The sequence below is a fragment of the Coniosporium apollinis genome, assembly GCF_000281105.1.
Source record: "Coniosporium apollinis CBS 100218 chromosome Unknown supercont1.40, whole genome shotgun sequence".
NCBI classification, from domain to species: domain Eukaryota; kingdom Fungi; phylum Ascomycota; class Dothideomycetes; genus Coniosporium; species Coniosporium apollinis.
The window spans coordinates 22,809-37,560 of NW_006913302.1; the positions used below are offsets into that span (position 1 = coordinate 22,809).

Genomic DNA, 14,752 nt, shown 5'->3' on the forward strand with positions numbered 1-14,752 from the left:
GCTAGACACATACAGTTTGCCCTAGCAGAGCACTCCACCAAGACCCTTACACACAGCATGGCGACTCAACTCGCAGCCGGCCCTATGCCATCCCAGCCGGAGGGCTCCCACTCGTCCCATCCTTTCACCTGCAACACCTGTCAGGTCGCCTTCCGCTCCAGTGAACTGCAGCGCACCCATATGCAAAGCGATTGGCAGTAAGTAGTCCATGTGATTGAAGTGGCAGTCATGCTAGGACAGATTTGACTGACAGCCGCTGTCCACAGTCGATATAACCTCAAGCGTCGAGTGGCGTCGCTACCCCCACTATCCTCTGAGATCTTCGCTGAGAAGGTCCTTGCAAACAAGGCATCCGCTGCCGCCACAGCCGCGAAGGCAGCTTTCGAGAGGCCATGTGCGGCTTGCCAGAAGACATATTTCAGCGAGAACGCCTACCAGAACCATCTGAACAGCCAAAAGCACCGGATAAACGTGCTCAGACAACAGGGAGGGGGGTCAGTGACAGGCACAGACGATGAGACTGGCTCTATGATCAGCTCAACCTTTTCCCTCGGTGAGCCGATTGATACGGCATCGAACGGTCTCTCGCACGAGGCGGAGGCAGAATTCCAGGACGTGGTAGACAGCATGAAGCAGACTTCGCTGCAGGATGGAGAGCCCATCTCACGCCGCCCAACCCGGCCGCATCATTCCGCAGTCGAAGAGGACGCCCGCCCAGCTCATCCCCTTTCACCTTTAACCACTCGCAGCACCACCGCCAGCTCCCAGACCGAATCCGCAACTTCCGAGCCGAAACTTTCTTGCCTCTTCTGCAACTTCCTCTCGCCGACCTTCCCGCTGAACATCCTGCATATGCAACGTCATCATGGCATGTTCATTCCGGAACGAGAGTTTCTGGTCGATGAAGAGGGTTTGGTGGCCTATCTACACGCCAAGATCCACGAGGACCACCAATGCTTGTATTGCGGCAAGTTGAAGCACACGGCCGCCGGCATTCAGACACACATGCGGGATCGCGGCCACTGCATGATCGCCTTCAACACTGAGGAAGAGATGATCGAGATCGGCCAGTTCTACGACTTCCGCTCCACCTACTCCGACGGTGAGGGCGACGACTCAGATGCCACAAGCACCGAAGACGCCGCGGACGCACCGGCCCAAGGTGGCGTCAAACTCGGCGCTCCTCGTCGCGCCAAACTGACCGTCGAGAATCTCGACGCCTCACAGCCCGACGCCGAGATGGCGGACGGCGACAAAGACGACGAGGGTTGGGAAACAGACAGCACGCTCTCGACCGTGCCAACCGACGAGATTACCTCCGTTCCCATTGACGATCGCTCACATCTCTACGCCACGCTAGCACGAAGCAGGCACCACAGCCACACGGATCCGCGCCCGCACCGTGCAGCCGATGGCTTCCACTCTCACGCTCATGGTATGCCGCACGCCGTTTACCATGACGACCACGAGCTACATCTCCCCAGTGGTCGTGTGGCCGGACACAGGAGCTTAAACAGGTATTTCCGTCAGAACCTCCGCAGCTACGAGAGCGGTGGTGGCCCAGGTTTGCCATCCAGGCGGGCCATCGAAGCCGGCTCCTCGACCAGCGGGTCCGACGGAGAGAGGGCAGAGGATGGCGATCGAGGCAGGGGAAGAAACGCATTGATATCGAGGGCGAACGGAGGATTGGGCATGGTGGGTGTAAGTGACGCAACGAGGAGAGAGGTGACCAAAGTGGAGAAGAGGGAAAGGAAGAGGGAGCAACGGGCACAGGCGAGGTACCAGTGGGGCAACAACAAGAGGTCGAACTTCCAGGAACACTTCAGGGTGAGTAACGGATCCTGGGGACTTGCTTTTGATGGACATGAGTTGCTAACGAAAACCTTAGGATCCATTGCTGCAGTGAGCGAGATACCTGTTCCGCAACTGGATGTTCCTGGTCCATGGAGTTTGGCAGGGCCGTTTAATTCACCTTCGCTTTGCATGAGATCAGTTCCACAACGCCAGCATGATACAACAATTGCATTGGGTGGATAGAAGATCCAATAGATGGGGAAATTAATGATTGTCTGAACGGAAAAGTCTCGCTTCATGAAGCTTCACTGTGCAGCCCTTGCCGCGCCACATACGTGATTCAGTCTCAATCGAGAATCTATGTCTCGTGTTCGATCATCACTCCGAAAGCTTCCTCCCATATCGGCTCCTTCTGAACACGGTGGGCAGTGTATGGACGCCATGCGATGCAGCCGAGCAGTCGAGGCAAGATGCGTGTTTCAGATTGCTCCACATGTCGATGATCATGCCTGCTGGTGGCCGAGACATCCATTCCGCCCTCTGCCCCTCCATCGTCACAGCAACTTCAACCACCCCCCACTCCCACGCCCCAAATCTTCCTCAATTCCCCTCAACCTCCTCGAGCTTCAAGAGATTAACAGAACACCTCTCTGCTGAACCAACAACCCACTCCTACCTCAACCAACCCCCGAAACCATACACAATGGTCGACCGCCCCAAAAAGCCCACCTCCCTCAACCCCTCCGCCCGCAGCTCCGCCCCGCAACCTACGGTGGACATCTCCGACGACCGCGTAACTGCAACATTGCCAACAGGCGAGAGCGTCTCGATCTTGCTGTACGGAGCAACCGTCATCTCCTGGAAAACCGCCAGCGGCGCCGAAAATCTCTGGGTTTCCGAAAAAGCCGCCCTGGACGGCTCCAAGCCCGTCCGCGGCGGCATCCCAATCGTCTTCCCCGTCTTCGGCCCCCCGCCGAAGGAAGGCCCGACGAGCAAGCTCCCGCAACACGGCTTCGCGCGGAGCACGCGGTGGGAGTTTTTGGGGAAGAGCAGCAGCGAAGGCGAAGCGCAGGGGCAGGGCAGCGGGGATGAATCCGTGAAGTTGGATTTCGGGCTCTATGGCGCGGGGCTGGACGAGTCGGTCAAGAGCAAATGGCCGTATGAGTTTGGGCTGGTGTACAGCGTCACGCTGGGGAGGGAGGGCTTGATGACGGTGCTGAATGTGAGGAATGAGGGGGATGAGGGGTGGGAGTTTCAGATGCTATTGCATACGTATCTGCGGATTGACGTGAGATTTCCCTTTCCTGCCCCCACTCCTTCTTTCTTCTCCTCTCCGCCCCCGCACAACCTCGTTCGCTGGAGGGAGTCGCTCGTGCAGAGCCACAAGCCCAGAAGCCACACACACTAACACCCAACCCAGGACATCTCAAAGACCACAATCTCCGGCCTCGGCTCCGCAACCTACATCGACAAAGTCCTCGACGCGACCACTCACACCCAATCCACCCCGACTCTCTCCATCACCTCCGAGGTCGACCGCGTCTACACCGGGCTGAAGCAGGACACGACATCCGTGCTCGCGGACGGCAAGCCGCGCCTCGACGTCGTGCGCGACAACCTCGAGGATACCGTGGTGTGGAACCCGTGGCGGGAGAAAGCGAACGCGATGGGGGATTTTGCGCCCAAGGATGGGTACAAGCAGATGGTGTGTGTGGAGGTGGGGAGTGTAGCTGGGTGGCAGAGGTTGGAACCGGGGGAGACGTTTGAGGGGGGGATGATGATGAGGAGTTATGTTTGAGTGGGGGGCACAGGGAGGGGGCGGGGGGCACAGGGGGGGGGGGGGGGGGGGCGAATGTTGCTATGGAACTACTTAGGCCGATAGATCATAGAGGAAGGACTGAGCCCTCCTAAGAATCTGGGCTATGACTTGGGCTAAAGGAGCCTTTTCCAGACGGACTACTACCAAAATAGCTCTATAGCTAAGTGCAATAGAAATCGAGTTTCCATTTGTTGACCTCTGGGTGCATATCCCACTGCTGGACAGATAGCTCATCAGAACAAGACTGGTTTCTGCTCCTGGAATGGACCAGGGAAGATATCAAATACGGAATATGATGGCCATGGATTCGGTGTGATTCAGATTCTAACTGAATGCTGCGCGAGTCATGTGACCATGAACCTCTATCGCGTTGACCAGCGAGGGTCCCAAGGCGTCAAACACGTCAAACGCGCCTTAGCCACGCCTTCTCCGGCACCTACAGCTACTCCGACCTCGATCTAGAGGATTTGTGACGATGAATTCTTCCACGAACAGCAGCTGCCTCCATCCGCCGCCTTCTGTCTCCCTCCGACTACCCATACAGCATCCCCTAGCCGCTTCCCTCGACCGCAGAGCTCGCGCCCCGTTGGGAAGGAGACAACACAGGAGGAGTCATGGCTGTGTTTCCAATGAAGCAGACACACTCTCAGAAGAAGAATGACCAGTGCGACACTATGGAAGCGCCCGGCGCTCAGCTCATAGCCAGGCTGGGCTCCAATACTCCAGATATTCTGGTCAGCAACACCACCGTACTCAAGGATGACGACCATGTGGTAGACCGTATCCAACATGCGCGGAAGCAAACCTTCCAGGATCTCGTACAACGGCAAGCTCTCTAAACGACGGTCGTGTGTTACAACACGTACTGACTGTTGGATGCAGCTTTACGACTCAGGTCCGCCATGGATGCAACAATGAGAATTGCACCACTCCTACCTGCCTCTCCTGCCAGAAGCGCGCCTCGGGAGCTCCACTTCGAAGGCCAACCGTTCTGACAGCTCAAACGATGGCCTACCACCTAGCAAGTCAGGACAACCCGACGGCTGCGCTATGTCCGAACGAGATGAAGAATGAAGGTGCAGACTCGGCCCAGCAAACGAAAGATCGGAGGTCTCTGACCCAGAACCTCTTCGATACTGCGGCGGCAAAGGCATTGCCAATGTGGAAACCTTTCGACCCAGCGATGACCCCGTATTCTGCAGAAGACGTTGCACTGGCGGCATCGCACCTCTCCTGCGAGATCATGGAAGCTTTGAGAACGCTTATGAACGAGCACGGCCAGTCGTCAGAAGACCCATTGTCTCCTCTCCCCAGTCAGCCTATAAATCCAGGACCAGCACTGCAATACGTCAACAGGTCGCTGTTCCATGGTTTAGGCAACCCGGATGTTCTGCTGCGGTCCTTTCGCGAGAGCAGCTGGTTGACTGTTCAAACGTCTCCGCTCTCACACCTCGATCCGTCGACCCTGGAACACACGTTTAGGCCTTGGAGATCACGCAACCAGTCTCTCATCTTTAACAGCCTTTGTGCCGCGCTCGACAGTTTGTTTGTTCCGCCCCGTGGATTGAAGCTCAACCGTAATCTCCAGGCTGAGGTTGGCCGTGGTTCAAATCGGCCCGAGGAGCGGTCTCTGAAAGACCGCGACGCCGCGCATATCATCATGATCTGTGTTCACGCCTTGACTTCTTTCGTTTCGAAGAACTGGCCGGGCACCTGGATGCCGCTACGAAGAATGAGGGGCCGGGACAGAACTTATCCGGACGTGGACTTCGCACGGGAGACCGTCGGCGGTGATACCTCACACGTACGCCGCTGGACGAGAGTTGTCGATGAACTGGAAGATCCGCTTGCGCTTCGACTGGCTACTAAACTGGTACGAGCTGTCGCCGCGCGAAGGTGCCACTCGGAAATTCTGAGGAGCTCTGGAGAGAACATGTTTGACAAGTACAAACCTGATTTTAGGATGCAATTCCCATTGATGGATCTGCTTATGGATCATCTGCGAGAAGTGGAGAAAGATGCTCGGAAGCGGCAGGCGGCCTTTGAGCACCCGGAACTGGAACTCGAACATCCTACCGCTGATCCAGGGTGGACTGTCTCATCTGTCCTATTGGACTGGCTCCGGACCATTGTCCTGAAGAAGTGGGACGGCAAAGCTGAAGTAAAGCGGTGGGAGCCGGTTGGCGCTGCCATTGAGTTCATGGCTCATTTGTGTGTGTATGAACGACCACATTTCCTCCCAAATGGATCGCTGACGGACCACAGACAAACACCGCCACAGCCTTGGACTGAACACCGAGATGTTCTGCATGCCTTTTCTTGCGGATCGGCTGGATGTAGTCAAGACGCCCAATGAGTTCTTCAATCTAAAGAAGCTTGATCCCAACACTCTCCATTTGTTGTCCTACCCATACCTGTTTGTTCCTTCCCAGCTAGTCTGGTACTTCCGTACTAGAAACTACTGTATAATGGAGGAGGCGTACTCCGAGGCTTCGTATGCGAGGAATTTCATGGAGCGAATGTCATTCGTCGAAGATGGGGTCGATGACCCGCGAATAACCTACCTATCGCACCGTCTCAAAGCGGCAATGGCGCTCTATCTCGTCCTCGATGTGCGACGGAGCGAAGTACTCAGGGACGCCCTAGATCAGCTCTGGGGACGAGAAAAGCGGGAGTTGCTTCGTCCGCTCAAGGTCCGTATGGGTGCTAGCGAAGGCGAGGAGGGCGTTGACCATGGTGGCGTGTCGCAAGAATTCTTTCAGGTTGCTCTTGCTGAGGCGTTCGACCCTGATCACGGTAAATTACTCAGGGGTTCATCAGCTACATCATCGTACTGACAGGTCGCAGGTCTATTCACGGTAGATCCAATAACCCGCATGACCTGGTTCCAGCCAGCATCGCTCGAACCGCTCTACAAGTTCGAGCTCATTGGACTGTTGTTCTCCTTGGCCATCTACAACGGCATCACGCTTCCAGTCACCTTTCCCTTGGCTTTCTATAAGCTCATCCTTCACGAGCCCATAGATTCGATCGATGCCATTCGCGATGGTTGGCCCGAGCTTGCGAAAGGGCTTGAAGCATTGCTATCCTGGGACGATGGGGATGTGGGAGATGTCTTCTCCCGAACCTATGAATTCAGCTTCGAGACATACGGGCAGAAGGTGCATGTTGACATGACCTCATTCGCACGGTAAGTCCTATTGAAACTGAGGGCTACAGACTCAAGCTCCTTCGACGGGAATTCTATTCTGTCTCCGGCGCCTGCTTTCAGATGGCCTCCAATGTACAACGCTGACTCTGTCGTAGAGGGGATCCCTGGCCTGCGCGCTCCAACGAAGGTGATCGCCTCCACTCCCCCAAGATATTCAATTGCCTCGGAATGGAATTACCCCCCCTCGACAAGCCATCCTGGTCCCGCAACCACCCGGTCCCTCCTCCAGACGGCAACATCAGCCCTACCTCCCTCGTCGGCTCAATGTCCCCTGTCGCGGAAGCGCCACTCGTCACAAACGCCAACCGACACCAGTACGTTTCCGACTACATCCACTGGCTTACCGAGAAAAGCATCTCGCCCCAATTCTCTGCCTTCCGCGGCGGTCTCTCCGCCCTCATCGACGGAAACGCTCTGACTCTCCTCGACGCCCCCGCCCTCCGCCACCTCATCGAAGGCACCCAGACCCTCGACACCCGCGCCCTCGAAGCCGTGACGCTGTATGCAGACGACTATGACGCGGCTCATCCGACCATCCGAGCGTTTTGGGAGGTTGTGCATGCGTGGTCCCAATCGCGTCAAAGGCAGCTGCTGGAGTTTGTTACGGCGAGTGAGAGGGTGCCGGTGAACGGGGTCGGGAGTATTAGGTTTGAGATCTGTAGGATTGGGGAGAGTGAGATGTTGCCGCAGGCTGCGACGTGTTTTGGGAAGTTATTATTGCCGGAGTATCCCAGTAAGGAGGTGCTGGAGAGGAAGTTGGGGGTTGCGGTGGGGGAGTGCAGGGGGTTTGGGAGTTTGTAGAGGCGCGAGGAAGGCGGAGATTGGGGATTGGAAATGGGCAAAGGGGTGGCGTTCTCTTGTTGTAGTATCAGTATGGTGGTCACGGAAGAACAGAGGCCGGCGTCCTTAGATCAAGGGCGCCTGTTTGTGGAGGATGGGAGAGCCTCAATGTTCTCATAATCATGATCGGGGCGGAAGAAAAGAGAACATGTGAATGATGGCGACAAAGGCCCGTTCACAACAAGCATCCTCCGATAATTCGGGTTCAGCCATGCCACTCGCATCTGTTGTTGATGGAGCCGTCTCGGTGATCCGTGAATTTACCGACTCCATGCCACCTGGATTGACCCTGCAGGTGGTGTCTCTGCAGGGCACATGGTTCACGCACCGGCTGAACAGTGACTAAGGTTCCATTTGCAGCGCAATGCTTCATCGCGTTCATGCTCATCTAGATGGAGCCATTGAGACAGCGCTTCGCCTAGACCGGCACAGAAACAGGCCACCTAAGGCATACTCGAGCTTTCGGTGAGATGGCGGACACCCCCCAGCGCAACATGTCGCTCGTACCATATCTTCCCGCAGAGTCCCGGGAAATCGTATTGTAAGTCTACAGTTTAAAAGAACCACGGCACAAGGTGCGTATTAGCCATAGAGACCGTGCTGACCCAGCATCTGCCAAAGACGTCACGGCTCCGCTGTGGTCGTCTACGATCAGCTATCCAAGCAGCTATCCTTGCGAGATGGATCCCACACCAACGCCGTCGAGCTATCCGATTGCCCTTACTGCCATCGACCGCTCCGAGACACGTCCCCAGAACCAGACAATGCAGAGCAGGCGGGGAGTCCGGGCGCCGACACGGCGGGGTTCGTCAGCCCAGAATACTTTCGGATGCTCCACCATAGCAGGCCCGGTTCTGCAGAGCCTTCGCGGCCGCCGTCGCCTCATAGACGTATAACGCAACTCGATACAGGATCCTCGGCTCATACGCTACGGCCGCCGCCTGGTGCTCAGTTTGTGGGCAGTTCGCCAGCGTCCCCTCCGGCACCTCATGGCATATCGTCTAGTGCGTTCAGTCCGAACTACTTCAAGACGTTCTTTGTCGAGGAGAAGGTGCTGGGCAAGGGCGGCAAAGGAGTTGTGCTGCTAGTCAGACACGTTCTGGATGGAGTGTCGCTGGGCCATTTCGCTTGTAAACGCGTACCCGTTGGGGATGACCACGAGTGGCTTGAGAAAGTCTTGATAGAGGTCCAGCTACTTCAGAATCTGTCTCATCAAAACTTGGTGTCGTATAGGCATGTGTGGCTGGAAGACTATCAGATTACGACTTTTGGGCCCAGTGTACCATGCGCGTTCATTCTACAGCAGTACTGTAATGCTGGAGACCTCCACCACTATATTCTGAACTCGGCGCAGTCATCTGTAACGACACAGCAGTTGAAAGAGCGCATGCGTCGGAGATCAAAAGGCCAGATCGATCCGCCAATTCAACTAAACGCTCCACGGCGGATGCAGTTCGAGGAAATATTTTCCTTCTTCAAGGATATCACATCAGGCCTGAATCATCTGCATTCGAACGGGTACATCCATCGCGACTTGAAGCCCAGCAACTGTTTGCTACATCTCACAGGCCAAAAGCTGAAAGTTCTCGTAAGCGATTTCGGCGAAGTTCAAGCGGCGAACGCAGCGCGAAAGTCCACTGGGGCAACAGGTACCATCTCGTATTGCGCACCAGAAGTTGTGCGGCGCGAGATACCAGGCGGGCCTCTGGGCAATTTTTCCACGAAATCTGATATCTTCTCTTTGGGGATGATTGTGTATTTCATGTGCTTCGGCCGCCTTCCCTACAGCAATGCGGATGAGCTCAACGAAGAGAACGAAGACCTTGACGAGCTACGAAAGGAGATTGCGGCATGGGCCGGCTTTGACGATGAGCAGCGGGCTCGCACAGATTTGCCGGACAAGCTGTATAAGTTCTTGAAGCGCCTGCTATCGCTGAATCCCAGTGAACGCCCAGATACCGAGCAGATCCTGCATGGCATCAAAGCAGGATCTGGATTTGAAGATCTCAACACGTTTGCAACGTCCAGTGTTTTAGAAGAAATCGGGCCGCGAATCTCTTCTGCAGATTCTCCCCGGTCTTCCCCTCCTAGACATATGAGCAGGCAGTCATCATCTTCTAGGTTTCTCCCGCCTGGGCCTTCGAAGCTAAGACAAGCGTCTGTTGAGAACCACCGGTCGCCGAGTCCGGAGAAACGGCGCGATTCGGCAGATAGTGAAAAGAGGCCGGTGTCACCGGAGTCAAGCGTTATCCTACGAACACGCCATGCTGAGCCAAAACGACCATCCCTCAATCAGGCCTCCTCGGGCTCTCAATTACTGCTGCCCGCGCCCACATCTTACGGTTCGCGCGTGCAGCGCTTCTTCGCAAATCACACCGTTCTCAGCGGCGCCAGGATATCTCTCTTCCTCATAAAAGTTTTGTCAATATCAAGCCTCTGTTCTCCGTTCGCGGCGAATTCATGGTTTCAGTATCCTCTACTGGGCATAGCAACGCTTGATCTAGCCTTCCTGAGCGCATCGCCGGAGCGTTCGTATCGCGGCCTTTGGGCATCGGCCTTGTTGCTTAGCGTTCACACCTTAGTGATCACGCTGGCGTTGAAACGGGGTGCGCTCTGCCTGCGGCAAGAGTTCCCGTGGGACGAGCTATGATAGCTGCGTTGTTGTACGCTCATGGGGCCGGATAGTGCTCCGCGAAAGTGTTTGCAAAAGTTGTACCAGGGGCCTCACTGCGAGTGCAGTGACGTCGTGCTGGGCAACAGAGGCAGCACACCGCTGGTAGAGACATTGATTCTAGCTCGAACTTAACTTTAGGCGAAGATCGCTCACCCATCGTAGCGCTCGATGGATTGCACAAGCTTTGTAGGTGAACGATCAAGCATCCTGAATTTACCATCCCACTATCATGGGTTTGTCGGAGGTACTTACGCTAGCGCTCCCAGCATTGAGCGCTCGGATGAGGCTTGAGCGTTGATGTGTCTGGTACCAATAGCCCAGCACAGCACGTGACATGGCGGCTGAAGCCATTCCTTAATCAGCGACCGTCGCTCGTATTATGCGGGATGTACACCAGGTACATCTGGTCTCGTGGCTTGTCAATAGACCAAGTCCAAGAATAGACATCAAAGTCGGGATCAAGCTTGGAGATCATATAAAGCCGTCGTCTTGATTGATTGACTCTGTTCCAATCACTCGGAGTCAAACAATACAGATTTCTTGAACGGCCGGTCGCGGTATTATCCGATCCAACCTCCCTCACAATGCTCCTCATAAATCTTCTATTCAGTGGAGTCCTCCTTTTTCCCGTAGCTCTTGCCGTTCCTCATGGCCGTGACCGCGAGCCAGAATACTACGAACGACCCAATACCTACACCCTGACCGTCTACAAGAAAGACGATCCGAAGTACAACGGCCTTAAAGTCGAGGGCAGTAACATGGGTCTCTTCGCGGCCTCAACAGCCAGCTACTGCCCCGACTCCGTCCGCCAATCCGGCAGTTGTCCAAACGGCACCGAGCTTGCCTTCTCCGGCCAATTCTACCCCGTGAGTCCTGATTCAGCATCCTAATCAGATCACGTGATGCTGTCCTTACTTACCCTGTTGCCACAGCACTCCATCGTCCCCGGCGGCCAAGAATTCTACGTCGCCTACGACGGCGAGCCCGCCATAACGCGTCAACACTCGCACTCCTTCCCGCCAAACTCATACCCTTACTACTACGGCTGGACCTGGACGGCCTTCGAGAAGAAGCGCGGCCGCAAGTTCATCGAGCGCTGTCCCCGCAGAGACCCAATCTACGACTGCAGGCAGCCGAGCGGCTACTGGACGTTCAAGGCCCCCGATGGCCCCGCTGGGTACAAGGGCGGCCTGATGGCGTGTCCGAGTAAGTATGTCCCGGAGCAGACGAGCGTGTGGATGGTTACGCCAGGGTTTGCGCAGCAGGGTTGTGTGAAGCTCGATGGGTTGGCGACGCATAACTATACCGGACCGCCGGTGTGGGCTTACTGAGCGGCGGCAGTCGTGAGGTTGGGCATGGGGATGCATGAGACGAGTTGAACGAGATTCAAGAATTTTTAGCTTGGCGTTGGGAGCGGCTTGAGGAGCTGTTTTTCAGCGGGTTCGGCGTATATGAGCATATGAGTATATCCATGGATCAAACGACAGGAAGTTTCTAGAAAGACTACATGTTACAGTACTTTTGCGGAGATAACCGTGTTCTAGCTGGACGATAAAAACCATGCTAAATCCATGTCCATCAAGACGTAAGCCTTCTGTTCGCAATTTCCGACCGGTAAAGGCCCGGTCTAGTGACCGATAGCTATCCGGACCGTTAGTAACGGCTTGCCAAACCCCCCCATGGACGAACCTGGGTCATCCGTACGCCACGCTCATGATCCTACGTTACACCTTTACACGACACGCTCTCTTTGCATGCCTCAAATTGGCGAAAAGCTCCTAGATTTGAGCAGCATGAGGTCACTCGACATCGAGTTGTGACGCGCAGTCCGGTCCGGTGGTCGAAACTGAAAGCATTCCGAGACTGCCCTAAACGGCACGGCGCAAGCCTCCCCGAGCTTCACGAGCATCTCTTTGATGCTTCTCGACTCTCTCTGTTCTAGATAGCTCGCAATAGCAGCGACGCCATGCTCGAAATCGAAGCCCTCGTCACTCAATGTCCCGCCATGGCGATGTGCCGGATCGCAATAGATGCCCGTCCTCGTGGTTGTTCCGGGGGTGGCCGTAAGGTACACATCCGGTCCTTTCGGGCTGCTGCCTCTGCGCAGCGTATTGTCTAAGTACCGCTGCAGCATCGTGATCTTCTTCATCTTCTCTTCGAGCTCTGGCAACTGACCCACATCGAGATGGCTGTTCGTAGCATTCGGCCAGCTGCAATCAATGCCGCAGCCCACGAGGCCTGGACCCGGCGCAGTATCGTGGCCGCAGCTAGTATGGCATGGGTGCGGTCCCCGCAGATGGAGCAGAGCACCGCAGGCCTTGAACGCGTACCCGCGACACGGGCGATAGCCATGCATGTTGGAGTGGGCCGTCACGGCAAGCCAGCCCCACCGAGTCGTAAGCGCGTTGCTGTACTCGGAGGGAACCAGCTTGTAGCGCGCTTCGACGAGTAGGAAGGGCTTGATGTGGCGGGCCTTATCTCTGCAGAGGCCGAGGCGAAGAGGAAGACCGTCGAGAATTAGTCGCAGGCTCTCGCCTTCCTCGAGGACGAACCGATTCTCGAGGACACGGGAAAGGTCGAGGGAAAGCAAAGGAAAGTATTCAAGCTTGTCTTTATTAGGCATAGTGCTGCTCTCCCACTCGCGCGATAGGGCGTCTGTCAGGATGGTCGAGAGTCTCCTTGTGGATAGATAATCCCACACCCACCGGGGCATGACGTTGTGATCGCTGGAACTGGCGCACACAAACTCTGCGAACGTGAGGCGCTTCGGTGCGTCGTTGCGCACAAGGCTGTACTCCGTTTCCTCGGTCTTCGGATCATCAAAGCGAGGATTGATGGCCCAGAAGCCCAGGCGAAGCACTGCCAGAGCGGCTTGGCAGCCAATCCAAATCAGCGCCCGCTGACTAGAAGCACTTTTTAGGACGGCATATTGGCAGACATAAGCCGTTGCGCAAAAGGCTGACACGAGAAGCGCAGGCAACCACATGAAGCTAGGGTCGTAAAAGTGGGTTTGGCCACGGAAGTGGAGAACGTCTCCGCCGTTGACGCGAGCTTGGAGGAAGTGAAGCCGGCTGTGTGCGCCCTGTGGACCGGTAAAAAGTGCTTGGTACTTCTCCGTCGAGATCTTGCTTCCGGGTCTGCCAGTCTGTCGTTCGTATGCTAGGGGTAGAGCTAGCATAAAGAGGAGGCTGGCATGCAGACCAGGTACAGCGATGACAAGGAGCCAATTCCAGTCCGTCGTTACGCATAGAAGGAGCCATGATGTTGCGCCGGAGCAAAGGAAAGCCACCAGTGCGACTACGATGGGACTCTGTGCGAAGGAATTCTCGTGTGTGGTGTTACCCAGGTTGACTGCAGTAACTCCTGCAAGCCCGCCTGGCCAGTCTTTCCCAACGCTGACGATTGGAGTTCTTTCGCGGTGGAGAAACTGCTTTTGCTTGCTGATGTACACATCTTCTTTGGTTGTAACAACATCCACAGCATCGCAATCAAAGAGATCAGTATTGATGGATTCATCCGGAAGGAATCCGTATCGTCCTCGTAGAGAATCGATGTTGAAACCTGCCGTGCTGCCTGCTTCTTGTCAGGGATGCCACATAAAGAAGATACACGGAGGCGTGGTAGAAGTACAGAGAGACTTCAGTGCTCCGGCAAGTCCTCTAAGACTCTGATGAGAACCCATTCTTACATTTTTCAAGTCCCAGGGCTAATTTAACCGTGCTTTTGACCAGACCTAGAAGGCCCAAGATCGATAGTGATGAGGCTGCTACAGAGCCGTAGCCCATGTGTGTTGCGAGTACATTGCGCTCCACGCCATCTGTGCAAAACAGTCCTGCTAGTGCTGCGAGATCTTGAGACCCGCTGGCGAGCACGTGCGGGACAGAAGCAGGACCGTCCATCTACGGAAGAGACTCTGTGATAGTAAGAAACGAGAATGGGGAAAATATATTCGAGTCTATAGGTCTTGCCATTGATGATATGAGAATGGTTTTAGGGATACGCTGCCGCTTCATGGCCATAAACAGTCCAAGTACAGACTGCGCCGCAGCCACGCAGATAAGAAACACGAGGCCAATGCAGGACGGGAAACCAACTGGACGGTAAGCACGGGTAGAACATTCGGCCGGCGTGCTGTAGCCACCAGTGAGGACTTGTGTTTATGAGCCAGAGAGAAACATTCCAGGAACAAGCAAGTATCTTCCCTGTTCATGGAGCTCCGCGCTTGCAGAAGCGCCAGCCTCAGGCACTTACACGATAATGAGGCTGATGCAAAGGCGTCATGGAACGCGTGCTGAAAGTATTGAAACGCGTTTGTTATCTCCGAAAGTTGCGTGCTGCCTCTGCAGTCCTCCTGTGTATGGATTGAAACAAGCAACGGCCAGTGAGGTGTCCAAGGGACGCTCAGCTCGGCGGC

The 14,752-nt window shown here is 55.5% G+C and overlaps 7 protein-coding genes across 7 annotated transcripts; 6 read left to right on the forward strand and 1 right to left on the reverse strand.

Annotated features, from left to right (window-relative positions):
- Positions 1–57: 57 nt before the first annotated feature.
- W97_07236 (uncharacterized protein) lies at positions 58–1,906 on the forward strand (the record flags this gene model as incomplete). The annotated part of the gene is made up of 3 exons (XM_007785215.1): positions 58–197; positions 267–1,827; positions 1,889–1,906. 3 exons carry the CDS (start codon positions 58–60, stop codon positions 1,904–1,906), a joined length of 1,719 nt encoding a protein of 572 aa, XP_007783405.1.
- A 591-nt stretch (positions 1,907–2,497) lies between these two features.
- Positions 2,498–3,592, forward strand: W97_07237 (uncharacterized protein; the record flags this gene model as incomplete). The annotated part of the gene is made up of 2 exons (XM_007785216.1): positions 2,498–3,082; positions 3,215–3,592. 2 exons carry the CDS (start codon positions 2,498–2,500, stop codon positions 3,590–3,592), a joined length of 963 nt encoding a protein of 320 aa, XP_007783406.1.
- A 635-nt stretch (positions 3,593–4,227) lies between these two features.
- Positions 4,228–4,452, forward strand: W97_07238 (uncharacterized protein; the record flags this gene model as incomplete). The annotated part of the gene is made up of 1 exon (XM_007785217.1): positions 4,228–4,452. The coding sequence occupies one exon, from the start codon at positions 4,228–4,230 to the stop codon at positions 4,450–4,452; it is 225 nt and encodes a 74-aa protein (XP_007783407.1).
- Positions 4,453–4,619: 167 nt separating this feature from the next.
- Positions 4,620–7,625, forward strand: W97_07239 (uncharacterized protein; the record flags this gene model as incomplete). The annotated part of the gene is made up of 4 exons (XM_007785218.1): positions 4,620–5,826; positions 5,879–6,409; positions 6,461–6,803; positions 6,920–7,625. The coding sequence occupies 4 exons, from the start codon at positions 4,620–4,622 to the stop codon at positions 7,623–7,625; spliced, it is 2,787 nt and encodes a 928-aa protein (XP_007783408.1).
- A 533-nt stretch (positions 7,626–8,158) lies between these two features.
- On the forward strand, positions 8,159–10,314 carry W97_07240 (IKS protein kinase; the record flags this gene model as incomplete). Its single annotated transcript, XM_007785219.1, has 2 exons — positions 8,159–8,205; positions 8,286–10,314. The coding sequence occupies 2 exons, from the start codon at positions 8,159–8,161 to the stop codon at positions 10,312–10,314; spliced, it is 2,076 nt and encodes a 691-aa protein (XP_007783409.1).
- A 608-nt stretch (positions 10,315–10,922) lies between these two features.
- Positions 10,923–11,669, forward strand: W97_07241 (uncharacterized protein; the record flags this gene model as incomplete). The annotated part of the gene is made up of 2 exons (XM_007785220.1): positions 10,923–11,204; positions 11,271–11,669. The coding sequence occupies 2 exons, from the start codon at positions 10,923–10,925 to the stop codon at positions 11,667–11,669; spliced, it is 681 nt and encodes a 226-aa protein (XP_007783410.1).
- Positions 11,670–12,097: 428 nt separating this feature from the next.
- Positions 12,098–14,123, reverse strand: W97_07242 (uncharacterized protein; the record flags this gene model as incomplete). The annotated part of the gene is made up of 2 exons (XM_007785221.1): positions 12,098–13,911; positions 14,027–14,123. The coding sequence occupies 2 exons, from the start codon at positions 14,121–14,123 to the stop codon at positions 12,098–12,100; spliced, it is 1,911 nt and encodes a 636-aa protein (XP_007783411.1).
- Positions 14,124–14,752: the final 629 nt, after the last annotated feature.